At 37.1% G+C, this 17,034-nt stretch overlaps 1 protein-coding gene across 8 annotated transcripts in view; it reads left to right on the forward strand.

Annotated features, from left to right (window-relative positions):
• Nucleotides 1-17,034, forward strand: part of TJP1 (tight junction protein 1) — a 238,411-nt gene that overhangs the window by 141,360 nt on the left and 80,017 nt on the right. For 7 of the 8 annotated variants that reach the window (XM_036084744.2, XM_036084742.2, XM_036084743.2 and 4 more), the window contains one exon: nt 12,077-12,133. In XM_036084744.2, coding sequence (XP_035940637.2) covers nt 12,077-12,133 — 57 coding nt within the window. Of the gene's footprint in view, nt 1-8,187; nt 8,346-12,076; nt 12,134-17,034 lie in introns of those variants that run through there. The other variant, XM_078078972.1, reaches the window with a different exon arrangement.

The following is a 17,034-nucleotide window of genomic DNA, read 5'->3' on the forward strand; positions in this document are numbered from 1 at the left end:
TCTTGTACTGTTGGTGGGAATGCAAACTGGTGCAGCCACTCCAGAAAACACTATGGAGGTTCCTCAGAAAGTAGAAAATAGAACTACCCTAAGATCCAGCAATTACACTACTAGGTATTTACCCAAAGGATACAAAAATATTAAGTCTTAGGGAATACGTGCACCTTAATGTTTGTAGCAGCATTATCAATAATAGCCAAATTATGGAAACAATCCAAGTGTCTATCATCTGATGAATGGATAAAGATGTGGTATATATATATACAATGGACTATTACTCAGCCATCAAAAGAACTAAATGTTGTCATTTGCAAGGACATGGATGGAGCTACAGAGTGTAATGAAGCGAAATAAACCAGTCAGAGAAAGACAAATACATGATTTCACTCATGTGGAATTTAAGAAACAAAACAAGCAAAGGGTGGGAGGGTGAAGAGAGCGAGAGAAACCAAGAAATAGACTCTTAAGTATAGAGAACAAACTGTTGGTTGTGGGATGGGGGTGGGTGAAATAAGTGATGGGGAGGGGGAGTAAGGAGCACACTTGGGATAAGCACCAGGTGTTATATGGAAGTGTTGAATCACTATATTGACACCTGAAACTAATTTTTTAATAGATATTTTGATTTTCTTTAAAGATTTTATTCATTTGAGAGAGAGGGAGAGAGAATGAGTGCGCATGAGCAGGGGGGAGGGGCAGAGGGAGAGGGAGAAACAGACTCCCTGCTGAGCAGGAAGCCCAATGCGGGGCCCAATCCCGGACCCCAAGATCATGACCTGTGTCAAAGGCAGACACTTCATGGACTGAGCCACCCAGGCGCCCCCACCTGAAATTAATATTACACAGTATGTTAACTATATTGGAATTTAAAGATTTATTTATTTTTATTTATTTGACAGAGACAGCGAGAGAGGGAACACAAGCAGGCAGAGTGGGAGAGGGAGAAGCAGGCGTCCCACTGAGCAGGGAGCCCGATGTGGGCCTCGATCCCAGGACCCTGGGATATGACCTGAGCCGAAGGCAGACGCTTAACGACTGAGCCACCCAGGCGCCCCTATATTGGAATTTAAATAAGAACTTTAAAAAAAATTTCCTAGTCCCTTCAATTTATCTTCCTTTTTTTTTTTTTTTTAAGATTTTATTTATTCATTTGACAGAGACAGAGATAGCGAGAGCAGGAACACAAGCAGCGGGAGTGGGAGAGGGAGAAGCAGGCTTCCCTCGGAAGAGGGAGCCTGATGTGGGACTCGATCCCAGGACTCTGGGATCATGACCTGAGCCGAAGGCAGACGCCTAATGACTGAGCCACCCAGGCGCCCCCTATCTTCCTTTTTTTTTAAGTGGAAGAATTTCATATCCATACAAAAGTGATGTAGAGTATAAAAAATCCCCACATTACCATCACCAGGTACAGTTACCATATTATGGCCAGTTTCATCTATACTTCCAGGGCATTATATCCTTGCTCCCGCATTATTTTGAAGGAAATACCAGGCTTTTTTATCTGTCAGTATTTGAGTATATATCTCTAAAAGATAAGAATTATTTTTAAAAAGAACGGTAATGACCATTATCACACTTTAAAAATAAATTCTAAATCCAAAATTCAGTGTTTAGTCAATGTAAAGTTTCCAATTGTCATAAGTATGAACTTCACTTTCTATGTATTTTTTAAAAAATCAGGATTCAAATAAGGTCCTCTTGTGTGGTTGTTTGGTGTATCTCCTAATTCTCTTAAACTATAAGGTTCCCCCGGGGCACCTGGCTGGTGGAGTTTACAACTCCTGATCTCGGGGTTGTGAGTTCGAGTCCCACGATGGGTGTGGAGATTGCTTAAAAATAAAATCTTTAGAGCCTGGGTGGCTCAGTTGGTTAAGCATCTGCCTTCAGCTCAGGTCAGGATCCTGGAGTCCTGGGATCGAGTCCCACATTGGGTTCCCTGCTCGGTGGGGAATCTGCTCCTGCTGCTGTTCATTCTCTCTCCCTCTCTCTCTCTCTCATTCTCTCTCTCTTTCTCTCTCTCGTCAAAAAAATTTTCTTTCAAAGAGGAATTCACCTGAGTTCTAGTATTTATATGGTTTTATTTTTTACATTTAGATCTATAATTGTTTTGGAGTTTATTCTTGTGCATGGTGAAATATAGATCTAATATTATGTTTTTTCCAAATGACTGACTAGTTGTTCCAGCACCATTTGATTAACAAGTACATCCTTTACACCAGCAGTTAGAGATGTTACCTTTCTCATATCCTAATTTGCTATTTATTTTGGTGGTCTATTTCTGGATTTTCCATTCTATTCCACTGGTCTATTTCTCTAATCATGTACCAGTACCACACTTCTCATTATAGAATCCTTATAGTATGTCTTAATTAAGAGGCCTTTAACTGGTAGGGCTAGTTCCCCCCGGTAGGTTTTTTGTTTTGTTTTGTTTTGTTTTAGCCTGTTATTACACTCAAATGGAAACATATAGTATGTGTTCTTTTAATGTCTGGCTTGTTTTGTTCAACTTGAACAACATTGTGAGATTCCTCCATATTGGTTCATGTAGTTGTACTTTATTCATTTCATGGCTGTATAATATTGCATCGAGTGAATGTTGTAATGGTTTTCTATTTTATTGCTGATGGGCCTTAGGTTGTTTTTGGCTTTTGATTATTCAGAATAGTGCTTTTGTGAATATTCTTGTAGTGAATGTACACACTTTTGTTCAGTGATCATAGTGTTATGCATATTGGCAGATTTCAAAGTGGTTATACCAGTTTACACTCCCACTAGTAGTGAGTTCTGATTAGATTGTTCACTAACACTACATATTTTCTTTCTCATATTAGCTCATTGTGTGAATTTCTAGTATCCTTTCGTTGTGTTTTTAATTTGTATTCCCCTTTTCATTAATGAAATATAGCACTTTTCCCACATGCTTATTGGCCATTTTGATACCTTCTTTTGTGAAGTTTCTTCCTCGAGTCCTTAGCGCATCTGTTCTATTAGACTGTCTTTTATTGATAGCAATTCTCTGTGTGTTCTGGATATGAACACTATGTTGGATATATAGATACTAGCAGGTTTTTTATTTTTTGACAACAGATCAAGTTTATTAAACTTTTATATATCTGCCATTAGCATTACTTTAAAAACCCAGTTTTACATGAAAATTAATGATGTTGCTCTTTGTTGTATTTGGGAAAAGTCATCAAGTTTTACCTACGTGGCTTGCATTAAAACTGGTATATTTACTCTCTTCCTGTTGAATCTTGAGCAATTACTATTGCCACCTTACTGGTAAGATTTTCAGCCTCAAGATGCCTGATCTTAGAAGCAGGAGGGAGCTCCCTGAACAGTGTGTCTAAGGGAGGCTTACCAGTTGAAACACAGCTTGTCACCTTTTGTGCCTTACACATTTTGTGATTCGTTTAAAATAGTTTTAGGGTGTGATTCACTTAAAATAGTTTTGGGGGGTGCCTGGGTGGTCCAGTCAGTTAAGCGTCCAACTCTTGGTTTCAGTTCAGGTCATGATCTCATGGGTGGTGAGATGCAGCCCAACGTGGGGCCCTGTGCTCAGTGGGGAATCTGCTTGCAGATTTTCTCCCTCTGCCCTCCCCAGCGCCCCCCCACCCTGTGCCCACATGCGGACTCTCTCTCACTCTCTTTCTCTCTCAAATAAATAAATCTTTAAAGAAAAAATAGTTTCAGGGTTTAAGGTGAAGTAAGAAGTCTGATTTTAAAGAAGTGTGACCTGTTGAGTCTGCATATTTGGTCTGTTTTCCATTGAGTGCTTTGTTGTGTATCATGGTTTTTCATGTATCTTATTTAAAAATTGAAAAGTTTTTTTTTTTTTTTAAGATTTTATTTATTTATTTGAGAGAGAGAGCACATGAGAGGGGGGAGGGTCAGAGGGAGGAGCAGACTCCCCGCAGAGCAGGGAGCCCGATGTGGGACTCGATCCCGGGACTCCAGGATCATGACCTGAGCCGAAGGCAGTCGCTTAACCAACTGAGCCACCCAGGTGCCCGAAAAGATTTTTTAAAACTTCTTTATTTTGAACTTAGAGAAGAGTTTTAAAAATACTAGTTTCCTTATACCCCTCATTGCACTCCCCTTAACATTTTATACGGCCATAGAACAATTATCAAGGATAAGAAATTAACATTGATAAAATAATATTAAACTACAGACTGTATTCAAATATTGCCAGTTTTCAGGATTCTACATTGCATTTGGTTGTTACTCCCCGTTGGAGTCTTTGAATCTGTAACAGACTCTCAGTCTTCCCTCTGTATTTTATGACCTTTATATTTTTGAAGAGAATTGATCTGTTATTTTGTAGAATGCCCCTCAATTTACTTTGTCTGGTACTTTCTTATGATTAGAATGAGATGATACATTTTTGGCAAAAACTATAAAAATCATAATGTGTCCTTGATGCATCATATCAAGGGGTTCATGATGTTGATTTGTATTATTGGTGTTTACCTTGATCACTTGTTTAAGGTGGCATTTCTCCACTGTAAAGTTACTATATTTTTGTAATTGATAAATATTTTGGAGGAGATAATTTGAGAATGTGCTAATCCTGTTACTCCTCAAACTTTCACCCACTAATTTTAGCATCTATTGGTGGATCTCACCTGCAACCCCATCTCATTTGTGGGGTTTGCCTGATGATAATTTTGTTTCCCTTTTTCTTTCCATGTTTGTTAATTGTAAGTAAGGAGTGCTGTTCATTTCCCATTTATTTATTTGATTATATTGGTATGGACTCATGAATATCTATTTTATTTTATGGGTTAAAATCTAATACTATCATTATTTACTTTCTTGCTCAAGTTATTCCAACTTTGGCTGTTAGAACTCCTTCAGGTTGGTTGCTGTGTTCTTTGAGCAGACATCACCCCTTTTTTCAAGCAGTCCCTTAATTTCTGGTATCACATGATATTCCAGGTTAATCTTACATATTTTCACCCTGAAGCCAACCACTTCTCCACAGAATCCTGGTTGATGTTATTAGAGGATAATATTTAGAAATTTAGATCTCCATGACGGTTGTGCTCACTGTAGTTGGGTTTTTTTGTTTGTTTGCTTGCTTCCAGGCTTTTTCAGCAGATAGAGCTAAAAAATAGATATATGTATAATAATCTGTGCATATCTACATGATTCTTTCTGTATCTGTATATATGTCTAAAACCATGGGTTTATGCTTAGAGTCCAGTCTAATGGAGTTCATTTTAGCCTTCCTCCTTTTCTTACAACTTTTTTCTCTCAACAGTAGAAACCCAGCTCTCATTATAGTATATTTACTGCTTGGTTCACTTCTAGTATACATACAAAATAGTTTCAAACTTACACCCATACCTCCAGGAGAAAGACTTCTTAACTAGGCTACAGAATTTCTATATAGTTCTTTTTGTTTTTGGCCTTACAGCATTCAGTCAAGATACTGTTTTCCACAGTTACTTTTTTCTTTTCCACAGTTAAAGTTCTTTTCGTCCCTGCCTTATTCATTTGTAATAGAGTTAGGTTCATTTGTTACTGTTTGTATTCCATTTTTGGTACTCTCCCCTACCCCCATACTTTTGTTTTAATGTTTGGTTTGGTTTGGTTTGGTTGTTTTTTTGATATGAGAAGGATATATATGGTGAAACAATATTGTGGTTCTAAGAGTCAGAGCTACGTAAAAAGATACACTCAGTCATCCCTGCCACCCCAGTCCCTTTTCCCTTCCTACCTGGAAAGTATTTGAAAAGTCCTTTATCCATCTTGAAGCCATTACAAAATGTCAACCTAAAAAAGAAAGGAGAGAGAGAGAAAGAAAGAAAAGAGTCAACCTAAATATGATTTGATTTTTGATAACTGGAAAGCACTCAAAGTTTTCTATAGTGTCTGTAACTGTCCCTGATGAGAATTTCTCAATGTTTAATGTATGTATAATGGTAACTTAGTTAAGCTGATATCCTTTCACGTTGATCTAAGGGCAGTGGCAAATACAGTGATTTATTTGTAAACTTGTATTTTAATGTTTTCTGATCATATTTATCATTTGTCTCCTAAATTGCCAACCAAGGAGTTGACAGAATAAAGTAGTTGAAAATTTAACTGATGTTGAGTATAGTGGGGTCTTAGATATTAAATATACTTACTTTGTATTGAGACTGTCATCCTGTAGTTGCTACATTCTTATTTTGATCATTATTTGAATTCTTAAGCTTAGTGAGTTCTTAACTTATATTTGAGAAGTTTGTTGAATCCCTGAGTGTCTCCCAAGACCTTTCTTCATTTGACTTTAGATTTATCTTGGACATCTCCATTTTGCTTGTTTACTTGACAGTCCTTTGGATCAATCCAAATATGTATTTTCCCTACCTTTTAACACGTACTCTAGTCTTTTTCTTTGTACTAGATTTGTATAGCAGTGATCACAATTGAAATTAAATACTTACTTGAAAAGTCAAGGAGGGCAGGGGTCATCTGTTTTATTCACTAAACTTAGGTTGTACTTTTTAAGTTCCTGGCTCAACCTGATCTCAGTAGATAATCTTGCATTTTATTTTGCGTGGAAAATAGCTCAAAACAAAACAAAAACACTTTGGAGAGCAGAAGAATTCGGAAATAATTCAGTGTAGTAGCTCTGCCCACATAAGGACCCCAGAGAGAGAGCGCCACTTGATTTTCCTAATGGAGGACAGCAAGTTACCAAGTGTTCAGCAGGCTGCCTCATTTAAGAGATAGTACTGACTAAACCATTCTAGGTATATATTTAATATTTAAAGGTCCAACAATTTAAAAAACATATGGAAATTTTATTCTTTTGTGATATCTTCCATTTTTATATTTTATTTTGGTGTATTCTCTGAACAAGTATTTTGTATTAGCTCATTGATTTTCCTGTATCCTCACTGGCTGTTCCTTTTCAAGTTCTTTGGTTCTTCCTTTTCCCCCCTAAAATATTTGTATTTAACAGGGTCATCTTAGTCCTTGGGTAATTGGATCTTTTCTCTTGGGTTCAATACTACTTTGTTGATTACTTCTGGATCCTTATCTACTCCCGATCTCAGTCTTGGTCTTCAGCCCTGTATATCCAGCTCCCTACTGCCTGTGTCTCTGCTTCGATAGTTCCACAGGCACCTTCAATTTAAGATGTCTAAAACTGAGTTTGTAATCTTTTCTTCTTCCTGCCTTTTACTCAGCTACCCAATTCAGAAACCTATCGCCATCTTTCACTTACCCTCTTTTCACTTTAACTTTCTAACTGGTCTCCCTGCCTTAGATCCATCTTCCCGGTAACAGCCTTCAGAATGAGGTCGGGCTATGTCACGTGATTGCCTGAAATTCCTTCGTGTTTTCCCATTGAGTTTCAAGTCCTTAGCATTATATTACAAGGCCTATTGTAATGGCACTTTTGCAGCTTCTCTTTTTACCCTTTCCTCTTCCACAAATTGTACGACTCAGCCATCTCAAAGCCAGCTTTATGTGCAGCATCAACAACCTTGCTGATGTGATGTTTCCTTTGAAACATCTCTCCCCAGTTTAACTGGTCATTCTCCAAGCTTGAACTTGAATATTGCTTTCTCTGGGACTCTGTCTCTGATCTTTAACAGGCAGAATCCTCCTCTTCTACACCATTTATGTAGTGTTATAAACTTTCTCCTTGAGCCCTTTAGGGAGAAAGAGGTATCTATTTTTGGCATCCACAAAGCTTAGCATAGCTGGTAAATGTTTGTTGAATGAATGAAGGGTTGCTTTTAAAATAACAGCCGTAAGATGGTAAAACTTAACTGACTATAAATCTTGATCTATATCTAGATAATGTTTAGGAGCTAAGATTTTCCTTCATTTGTAGAACAGTTGCGTTATTTTATTCTATTTTGGATTTGGTTTTATTCCAATTACAGGTTCATCTTGTTTTGTCAGTTCTTGTGTCCTCCTGCCTTTTTCCGCATTTGATCTGTAATCAGCCCTGAAGGACAGCAGAACTGCTTAGAATTGGGATCTGAAGTTTTGGCAGGAATCCCTTCAGAGTTGGTGATCTGAGTAGTGCCTTCGCCAGCTGGAGCTTAGAACAAAGAAACTAAACAAACTCTTGGCAGATTCTGAAATGCAGCTTTTCGCTTCTTCAGAAATTGTGATTCTAGTCAGTTGATGCTGACTTAGAAATGTATGTAGAACTCAGAATCCAGTAGTCACGAATTGCAATCACTCTTCATGCCTGCAATACCTGCAATATGTAGCCTGTTTGAAATTGGAATTATAATTGGACTACAATGAGAATTAAAGTCTAACAGAATCTTGGAGCCAGAAAGGACCTTTTACTTGAGATAATTTCATCCAGTTCTTTAATATTACAGGTAAGAAAAAGAAGGTCACCTATCTAGTATGACAGATTTGGACTCTGATCTCAATATTTCTGGTTTAGTTCATTTTCTGTTTTTATTTATTTATTTATTTTTTAATATGGAACTTTTTTTTTTTTTTAAGATTTTTATTTATTTATTTGACAGAGAGAGAGACAGTGAGAGAGGGAACACAAGCAGGAGGAGTGGGAGAGGGAGAAGCAGGCTTCCCACTGAGCGGGGAGCCCGATGCTGGGCTTGATCCCAGGACCCCGGGGATCATGACCTGAGCCGAAGGCAGACCCTTAACAACTGAGCCACCCAGGCACCCCTCATTTTCTGTTTTTAACAGCATCTTTCCAGGTTACTAGGGAATAATAGTGCTGGAATCGTGCTTAAAGGAGTAACACTTTTTTCCTGGGTCTCCCAGAAACTTAAATGCTTTGGGAATGAGACTATAGATTTACCAGAAGATCCTTGTCCAAGTTATGCAATTATGCATTGTTTTTCTTTTTAATAAGAAACGAGAAGCAAGTTTACAATAAGGATGTTGAGTTTTAACAGTCATTTATTTGAATAGGTGATAGATGAACTTGATAAAACACTATAAAAGGGGTCATAGTGAAAACGTAAGGTATTCTTAGGTATTTTTCCAAAGGAAACCCTCTGCTCCCCCTTTTCTAAAGTATAAAAATTCTCAGTCATTAATGAACATTTTTTCTTTTTGTAGTGCTTATGAAAATAGTGTTTGATTTATTAGTATAAAAACTGTTTTATATCAGTTTTAGCCTTCAATTTCTGAGTGATTTATTTTAAGAACTCCCCTCCCCAGTTTATTATGATCATTTTCTTTTTTTTAAGTTTTTTTTTTTATTTATTTGAGAGAGAGAATGATCATTTTAGAACATAGCAAAGTTGAAAGAATTTTACAATGGATACTTGAATATTGACAAATAAGAGTCTACCATTATATTTTACTGTATTTGCATTATCACAAATCGATTTCTTCATCTATTCACTTCTCTGTTCATTCAGAACTCCTCATAAGGTCTGCATAGTTATTATACAAACAGCTATGGATAGAATTTTGCTGCTTTTGCCACTGAAGTAACCAAAGGCTAGAGAGTAGAGAGGGAGGACATGCTTCCTGATTTAAACTGGGACTACAGTTTTTTGTTTTGTTTTGTTTTGTTTTGTGGTTTAAGTGATAGGATTGGCAAGGCATAATATTATGGATTAAATTGGTTTAATGTGCTGGTCAAGAGCCAGCACAACTAACTGCCTTTTTAATGTCTCATTCTCTATTGCCTTCTTGTACTACCTAAGTCTCCCTTGTGGTAAATCAAGCTAATAAGGCTATGTTTGGCTTTAAAAGAAAAATGAGCTATTATATTACCCTCTCTTGGGAAACCATTGAATTAGTTGAGATGTGTACTTTTCTAATTCCTCCAACAAAGAAACGTATCAATTTTGATTGGAATGCCGAGAACAGTTGTTTTAGTATTTTTAGTTTTTCCCTTACCCAAACAAAATAAATTTCTCTTACTGCACTTCTCTTGAAGCTTGTACATTAAGACCTTAATGTATTAGATCCCTTACCAACAGTAGAATAAATACTTTTTATAATCAACAATAAAACAAAATAATCTTAAATACTATTTGGTTTCCTAAAACAGTGAATAATAGATATTTGAAGTTTCAAAGGGGATTTGGTCAATGTGGTTTAAAAGATATTGGTAGGTTATTCTGATTAGGAATGAAGAAAGGAAAGCAAAAGGATAAAATACCTAGTGAAAAAATGTTACTCATAATCACTTCCCTTTGAAGATGATCATTTTTAACATTTTGTGTCCTTGTAGCCTTCCTTTTACTACTCATGTTTAAACATAATTAGGATAACAATGTATAAGCTGTTTCATAACCTGCTTTTCTCTCCTTAACATTAAATGAATTTTCTTGTTTGATTAATATTCTTTTACAAAATGAAAAGCTGGTCATTAAAATCACATGGAGGATGATAAACTGCTTCATACCAAAGAGGGTGTTACCAAGGTACTTGCCTGTTGTCAGATCACTTTCCCTTTACACTGATAGGGAAGAGATTAAAAAGGCAGTGAAGCAATGCTACTGGTTAAAGTGGATCAAGAAAAGATGAGCTTAGAGCTATGCAAGCAGTTCTCATTTTTAATAAGTCAGCTAAGATTGGACAAACTGGCAATTATTGCAGATATTTTTATCATGTATATTTCAGTAGGACTCTCGATGTTTAGCAGAATTACTCATATCATCGTTGCTTCACATTGATGGAGGAATTTTTTTTTTAATACATTAAATCCTGGTCAGTTTTTGTGAAAAAACAGAACAGCTTTGTTTCTAGCAGAGGTCTCATTAAAAGGGAGGTTTTGCTGCATTTCATCGGAAGATTGAAACAAAACTCTGGTGAGGTTGGTAGTTCTTATCTATGGGAGTGAACAGAGAGATCCTTTCTCTCCCTCTCTCATTCATCTGGCAGGAAAGTTAATCTAGTTGCTTTGAATTTAGGGAAGCAGGCTTTCTTTATAGGGATTCATTTTCTAAAGTGGCATAACCTCGATTAAAGATGCTATGGGAAAGGAGAAATGGGTCCATGGCACCTTGATGGGCATATTCTCGTGATGCTAATGACAGCAGTGTAATAGAAAACGGATCTCACTTGTGAAATCAGCATTTATAACAGTGGGTAACCCGTGATGTTCTGAAATGTGATGCTCAGCATTTTCCCCTTCCATCCTGCCTTTTGTTAATTCTGGAAAGGCCTTTTTTTTTTTTTTTTTAATTTTTTTTGTTTGTATGGTATATTTTTAGTAACCCAGTTCCATGAAATGAGACTCAATTACTTAAGCCTTTAAGAGCAATTAACCCAGTTTCTAAGAAATGTTTTTAAAATTCTTTAGTGCTAATGCCTTGGATAGTAACTTATTTCCTCTCTAGTAAGAGGTTCTTAACAGGAGGTGAACCTGAACTATACTATGGTTTGAGTAGTATCTGAATTGGAGCTGGTGTTGTTTTAATTTTATGGTTACTCTTGGGGTATTTTGTAGTTATTTGTTTTGCTTTTTTTTTTGTTATGCCTGTATGTGCATGCATGTATGTGCATGATACATATACTAGAAAAAACTTTTTTTCCTTAGGGTTATAAACAAAGCTTGAGAAGATAATTCTGTAGCAAAACTGAAACTAGGTGGAGCAGTAGTGTTTAACTGTGTGATTTTAAAGCAACCAATGTCCAAACCTATCTAATGGTCTTATCTGGTTTCCTGTAACATGTATATTTATAATTACTGAGTTCAGAGGTATTTGACTTTTCCTTCCTTTGCGCAATATAAGGAATACTTTTTAAAATGTTTTGTTTGTCATCAGATATTTTAAAATAGTACTATTCCAACTTTTATTCTTTTCTGTCTGATGTTAAGTATAAAGTTACAGAATTAGCTTGAATACTGATTTCAGCTGGCATGAAATGAATATAGAGCAGCATCTGTCCAAATTAAGTTAAAAACAAAGGAAGTTCCTGTGTGTAGTTTCCTGTCTCTTACAACAAAAACAAAGCAAATAAAAAACCTTCTGTAATTATTAAACTCCTTTCAGAATATTTAATATTAATATATCTATTTTGGTATTTCAGTGTGCAAATTGCTGGATGTTCTCACTTTATTAAAAACATTTTCTTAAAAGATAAATGATTTGTTTTTCTTTTCCTTTATCAGAACACAGCAATGGAGGAAACAGCTATATGGGAACAACACACAGTGACGCTTCACAGGGTAAGTTTCTATTGCAGTAAATAATCTGTGTATAACTCAGGATACTGGCAGCTTTGAAAAACAATAGAGGAAAGCCAGATGTCAGGAAGTCGGAAGAAAGGGGAAAAACTTTTCTATATTCCTTTGTTTAAAATTTAGAGTTGCAATAAATTCTTTATTAAGGTTAAAAGTGAACATGATTACTTTTTCATATATCCTTTTGGTGGTTATTTGTATGTTTGCTTTTTTTATCCCTGAGTAAGATATTAGGTGATTTATTTTTTAAAAATTTGAGCCATCAGATAAAAGACATTGTATGTTGGTATAAATTGTAAACTGCTTCAACCTTTCTGAGTATATGTGCACTTATTGTAGGCTTGGGGTTTAAAATCAAACCAGGTTGTGTGAGCAGTAAAATCTTAAAAGATACTCTTGATTTGAAACATGTAGACCCAAGGTGTTGCTTAAGGAATTGGAGATGGACAGAGAGCACATAGCAGTAAGCTGGGTAAGAGTTAAGAGCTCTGTCTGAAGAGAGACTGTCCTGAATTTGAATCCTAGTGCTGCCTCTTTTCCTTTAGAAATGGGCAAGTGATCTAATCCCCTGCTAAAGCCTGGGTTTTCACAGGTTTAAAATGAGGCTAATGGCGCTTGTTTATGTTTAACATGAAGTAATAAGCCCCTCCTATAACTCCCCTTTTGCGCCTTTGAAGAGCACTAACTCTTCTGATTACTCTTCCCCTTAAAGAATGAATAGAAGGAGATCAGAGAATTTTTTTTTTTTTTTTTTTTTTTTTGAGAGAGTGCTAGTGTGTGCATGAATGGGGAGGGGCAGAGGGAGAAGGAGAGGGAGAATCTTAAGCAGGCTCCATGCTCAGCACAGAGCCTGACACGGGCCTCCATCCCATGACCCTGAATTCATGACCTGAGCCAAATCAAGAGTGGCTGCTTTAACTGACTGAGCTACCCGGGTGCCCTGAGATTAGAGAATATTTAAATACTTCACAGTACTGTTTCTACCAGCTGTGTCCATAACTAGGAAAGTGGCAAGATGTAGGTAAATCATGTTCCTGAAGTCTGCCCATGATTATCTTGTGAATGTTTGAATCTGTATGTAATAGATAATGGGTAAATTAATTATTAAAAAACAATGATTTCAGGGACACCTGGGTGGCTCAGTTGGTTAAGCATCTTGGCTTTGGCTCGGGTCATGATCCCAGGGTCCAGGGATCAAGCCCCGAGTTGGGCTGGCTCCCTGCTTAGTGGGGAGTCTGTTTCTCCCTCTGCCTCTCCAACCACCCCCCGCCCCCCCGGCTTGTGCTCTCTTGTTTACTCTCTCTCTCTCAAATAAATAAAATCTTAAAAAAACCAAACAGTGATTTCAGAGAAGATATACTTGACTTTTTTTTATGTCTCCCTAAATGGTAAAAGAAATCGTTCAGTAATAATGACCTTAACTTTTAATTTTTAAGGCTAAAATATGGCCAGTTCCTAAATGTGGTAATAGATAGCAGAGTATTTAAATGAGATTAAACATGTTGTAAAATAACTTTATACCTTATAATTGTTTAATTGTTTGGTTGTGATATAATTTGGTATTATTTGTTTTACCACATTACATTTATTTTCTTAATACCTATGTTGCTTTTGCTGGTATAATTTGCATATAGTAAAATTTGTCCTTAGAATACAGTTCTGAGTTTGACAAATTCATATAGTCATGTAACCACCAGCACAACCAAAATACAAAACTATCCCATTACCTGAAACTTTTCTTGTACCCATTTGTAGTCAGCTTTGTTCCCTAACTCTAGCACTTGGCAGCCACTGATGTGTTTTCTGTTCTATACTTTTACCTTTCACACAGTCGTGTAAGTGAACTCATACAGTACGTATGTATACACAATATATAGCCTTTTGAAACTGGCTTCTTATACTCTCAGCGTAATGCATTTGAGATTTCTCCATGATGTTGCTGGTATCAATAGTTTCTCTTGTTGCTGTTATTTTTAGTTCTTCTTACTGCTTGAGTATCATTCCACTATATGAATGTAGAATAATTTGGGTTGTTTGCAGTTTTTGGTGATTTAAATAATTCTGCTCTCGTGTATGGGTTTTTGTATGAACATACTTTTCATTTCTCCTGGGTAAATACTTAGGAATGGACTTGGTCTGGGTCTTATGGTAAGTGAATGTTTAACTTTATAGGAAACCACCAAACTGTCCTTACCATATTGTATCTCCACTAGCAGTATATAAGAGTTTTGTTGCTTTTGTATCCTTATCAACATTTGAAATTGTCAGGGTTTTTTTTACCCCCCAATTTTAGCCATTCTAATAGGTATGTAGTGTGTTTTCATTGTGGTTTTATTTTGCAGTTCTCTAAAGACTAATGATACTCAGTATCTGTGAGCCTCTCATCCACAGATCTTCTTTGGTAAAATGTATTTAAATCTTTTGCCCACTTTTAATTGGGTTGTTTGTTTCCTTTTATTGAGGTGTGTTTTTTTTTTTTTTTTTTTAGGTTGTGGTAAAATAAATACAAAATTAGTGTCCGTTCAAGTCCTTTGCCCGTTTTTTAATTGGGTTGTTTTTAGTTGTTGAGTTGTAGGAATCTTTATATGTTCTTTTTTTTTGTTATGTTAATCACCATACATAAACATCATTAGTTTTTGATGTAGTGTTCCGTGATTCATTGTTTGCGTATACCCCCAGTGCTCCATTCAGTATGTGCCCTCTTTAATACCCATGACCAGGCTAACCCATGCCCCCACCCCCCTCCCCTCTAGAATCCCCCGTTTGTTTCTCAGAGTCCATAGTCTCTCATGGTTCATCTCTCCCTCCGATTCCCCCCCTTCATTTTTCCTTCTTGCTATCTTCTTTTTTTTTTAACATATAATGTATTATTTGTTTCTTAAGCGCTACCATAGCACATACCATCCCCAATGTCTGTCACCCAGCCACCCCATCACTCCCAGCCCCCACCACTCCAGCAACCCTCTGTTTGTTTCCTGAGATTAAGAATTCCTCATATCAGTGAGGTCATATGATACATGTCTTTCTCTGATTGACTTATTTCGCTCAGCATAATACCCTCCAGTTCCATCCACGTCGTTGCAAATGGCAAGATCTCATTCCTTTTGATGGCTGCATAATATTCCATTGTATATATATATACACCACATCTTCTTTATCCATTTATCTGTCAATGGACATCTTAGCTCTTTCCACAGTTTGGCTATTGTGGACATTGCTGCTATGAACATTGGGGTGCATGTACCCCTTCGGATCCCTACATTTGTATTTTTGGGGTAAATACCCAGTATAACAATTGCTGGGTCGTATGGTAGCTCTATTTTCAACTTTTGGAGGAACCTCCATACTGATTTCCAGAGTGGCTGCACCACCTTGCATTCCCACCAACAGTGTAGGAGGGCTCCCCTTTCTCCGCATCCCCGCCAACATCTGTCGTTTCCTGACTTGTTAATTTTAGCCATTCTGACTGGTGTGAGGTGGTATCTCATTGAGGTTTTGATTCGGATTTCCCTGATGCCGAGCGATGTTGAGCACTTTTTCATGTGTCTGTTGGCCATTTGGATTTCTTCTTTGCAGAAATGTCTGTTCATGTCTTCTGCCCAATTCTTGATTGGATCATTTGTTCTTTGACTGTTGAGTTTCATAAGTTCTTTATAGATTTTGGATACTAGCCCTTTATCTGATATGTCATTTGCAAATATCTTCTCCCATTCTGTCAGTTGTCTTTTGGTTTTGTTGACTGTTTCTTTTGCTGTGCAAAAGCTTTTTATCTTGATGAAGTCCCAATAGGTCATTTTTGCCCTTGCTTCCCTTGCCTTTGGCGATGTTTCTAGGAAGAAGTTGCTGCGGCTGAGGTCGAAGAGGTTGCTGCCTGTGTTATCCTTTAGGATTTTGGTGGGCTCCTGTCTCACATTTAGGTCTTTCAACCATTTGGAGTCTATTTTTGTGTGTGGTGTAAGGAAATGGTCCAGTTTCATTCTTGTGCATGTGGCAGTCCAATTTTCCCAGCACCATTTGTTGAAGAGACTGTCTTTTTTCCATTGGACATCCTTTCCTGCTTTGTCGAAGATTAGTTGACCGTAGAGTTGAGGGTCTATTTCTGGGCTCTCTATTCTGTTCCACTGATCTGTGTGTCTGTTTTTTTTTTTTTTTTTTTTTTAAAGATTTATTTATTTGACAGAGAGACAGCGAGAGAGGGAACACAAGCAGGGGGAGTGGGAGAAGGAGAAGCAGGCTTCCCGCGGAGCAGGGAGCCCGATGCGGGGCTCGATCCCAGGACCCTAGGATCATGACCTGAGCCGAAGGCAGACGCTTAACGACTGAGCCACCCAGGCGCCCCTCTGTGTGTCTGTTTTTGTGCCAGTACCATACTGTCTTGATGATGACAGCTTTGTAATAGAGCTTGAAGTCCGGAATTGTGATGCCACCAGCTTTGCTTTTCTTTTTCAACATTCCTCTGGCTATTCGGGGTCTTTTCTGGTTCCATACAAATTTTGGGATTATTTGTTCCATTTCTTTGAAAAAAGTGGATGCTGTTTTGATAGGGATTGCATTAAACGTGTAGATTGCTCTAGGTAGCATTGACATCTTCACAGTATTGTTCAATCCATGAGCATGGAACATTTTTCCATTTCTTTGTGTCTTCCTCAGTTTCTTTCATGAGTATTTTATGGTTTTCTGAGTACAGATTCTTTGCCTCTTTAGTTAGCTTTATTCCTGGGTATCTTATGGTTTTGGGTGCGATTGTAAATGGGATCGACTCCTTAATTTCTCTTTCTTCTGTCTTGTTGTTGGTGTATAGGAATGCCACTGATTTCTGTGCATTGATTTTCTATCCTGCCACTTTACTGAATTCCTGTATGAGTTCTAACAGTTTTGGGGTGGAG

Source organism: Halichoerus grypus, chromosome 8 (assembly GCF_964656455.1).
Source record: "Halichoerus grypus chromosome 8, mHalGry1.hap1.1, whole genome shotgun sequence".
In the NCBI taxonomy this organism is placed as follows: Eukaryota; Metazoa; Chordata; class Mammalia; order Carnivora; family Phocidae; genus Halichoerus; species Halichoerus grypus.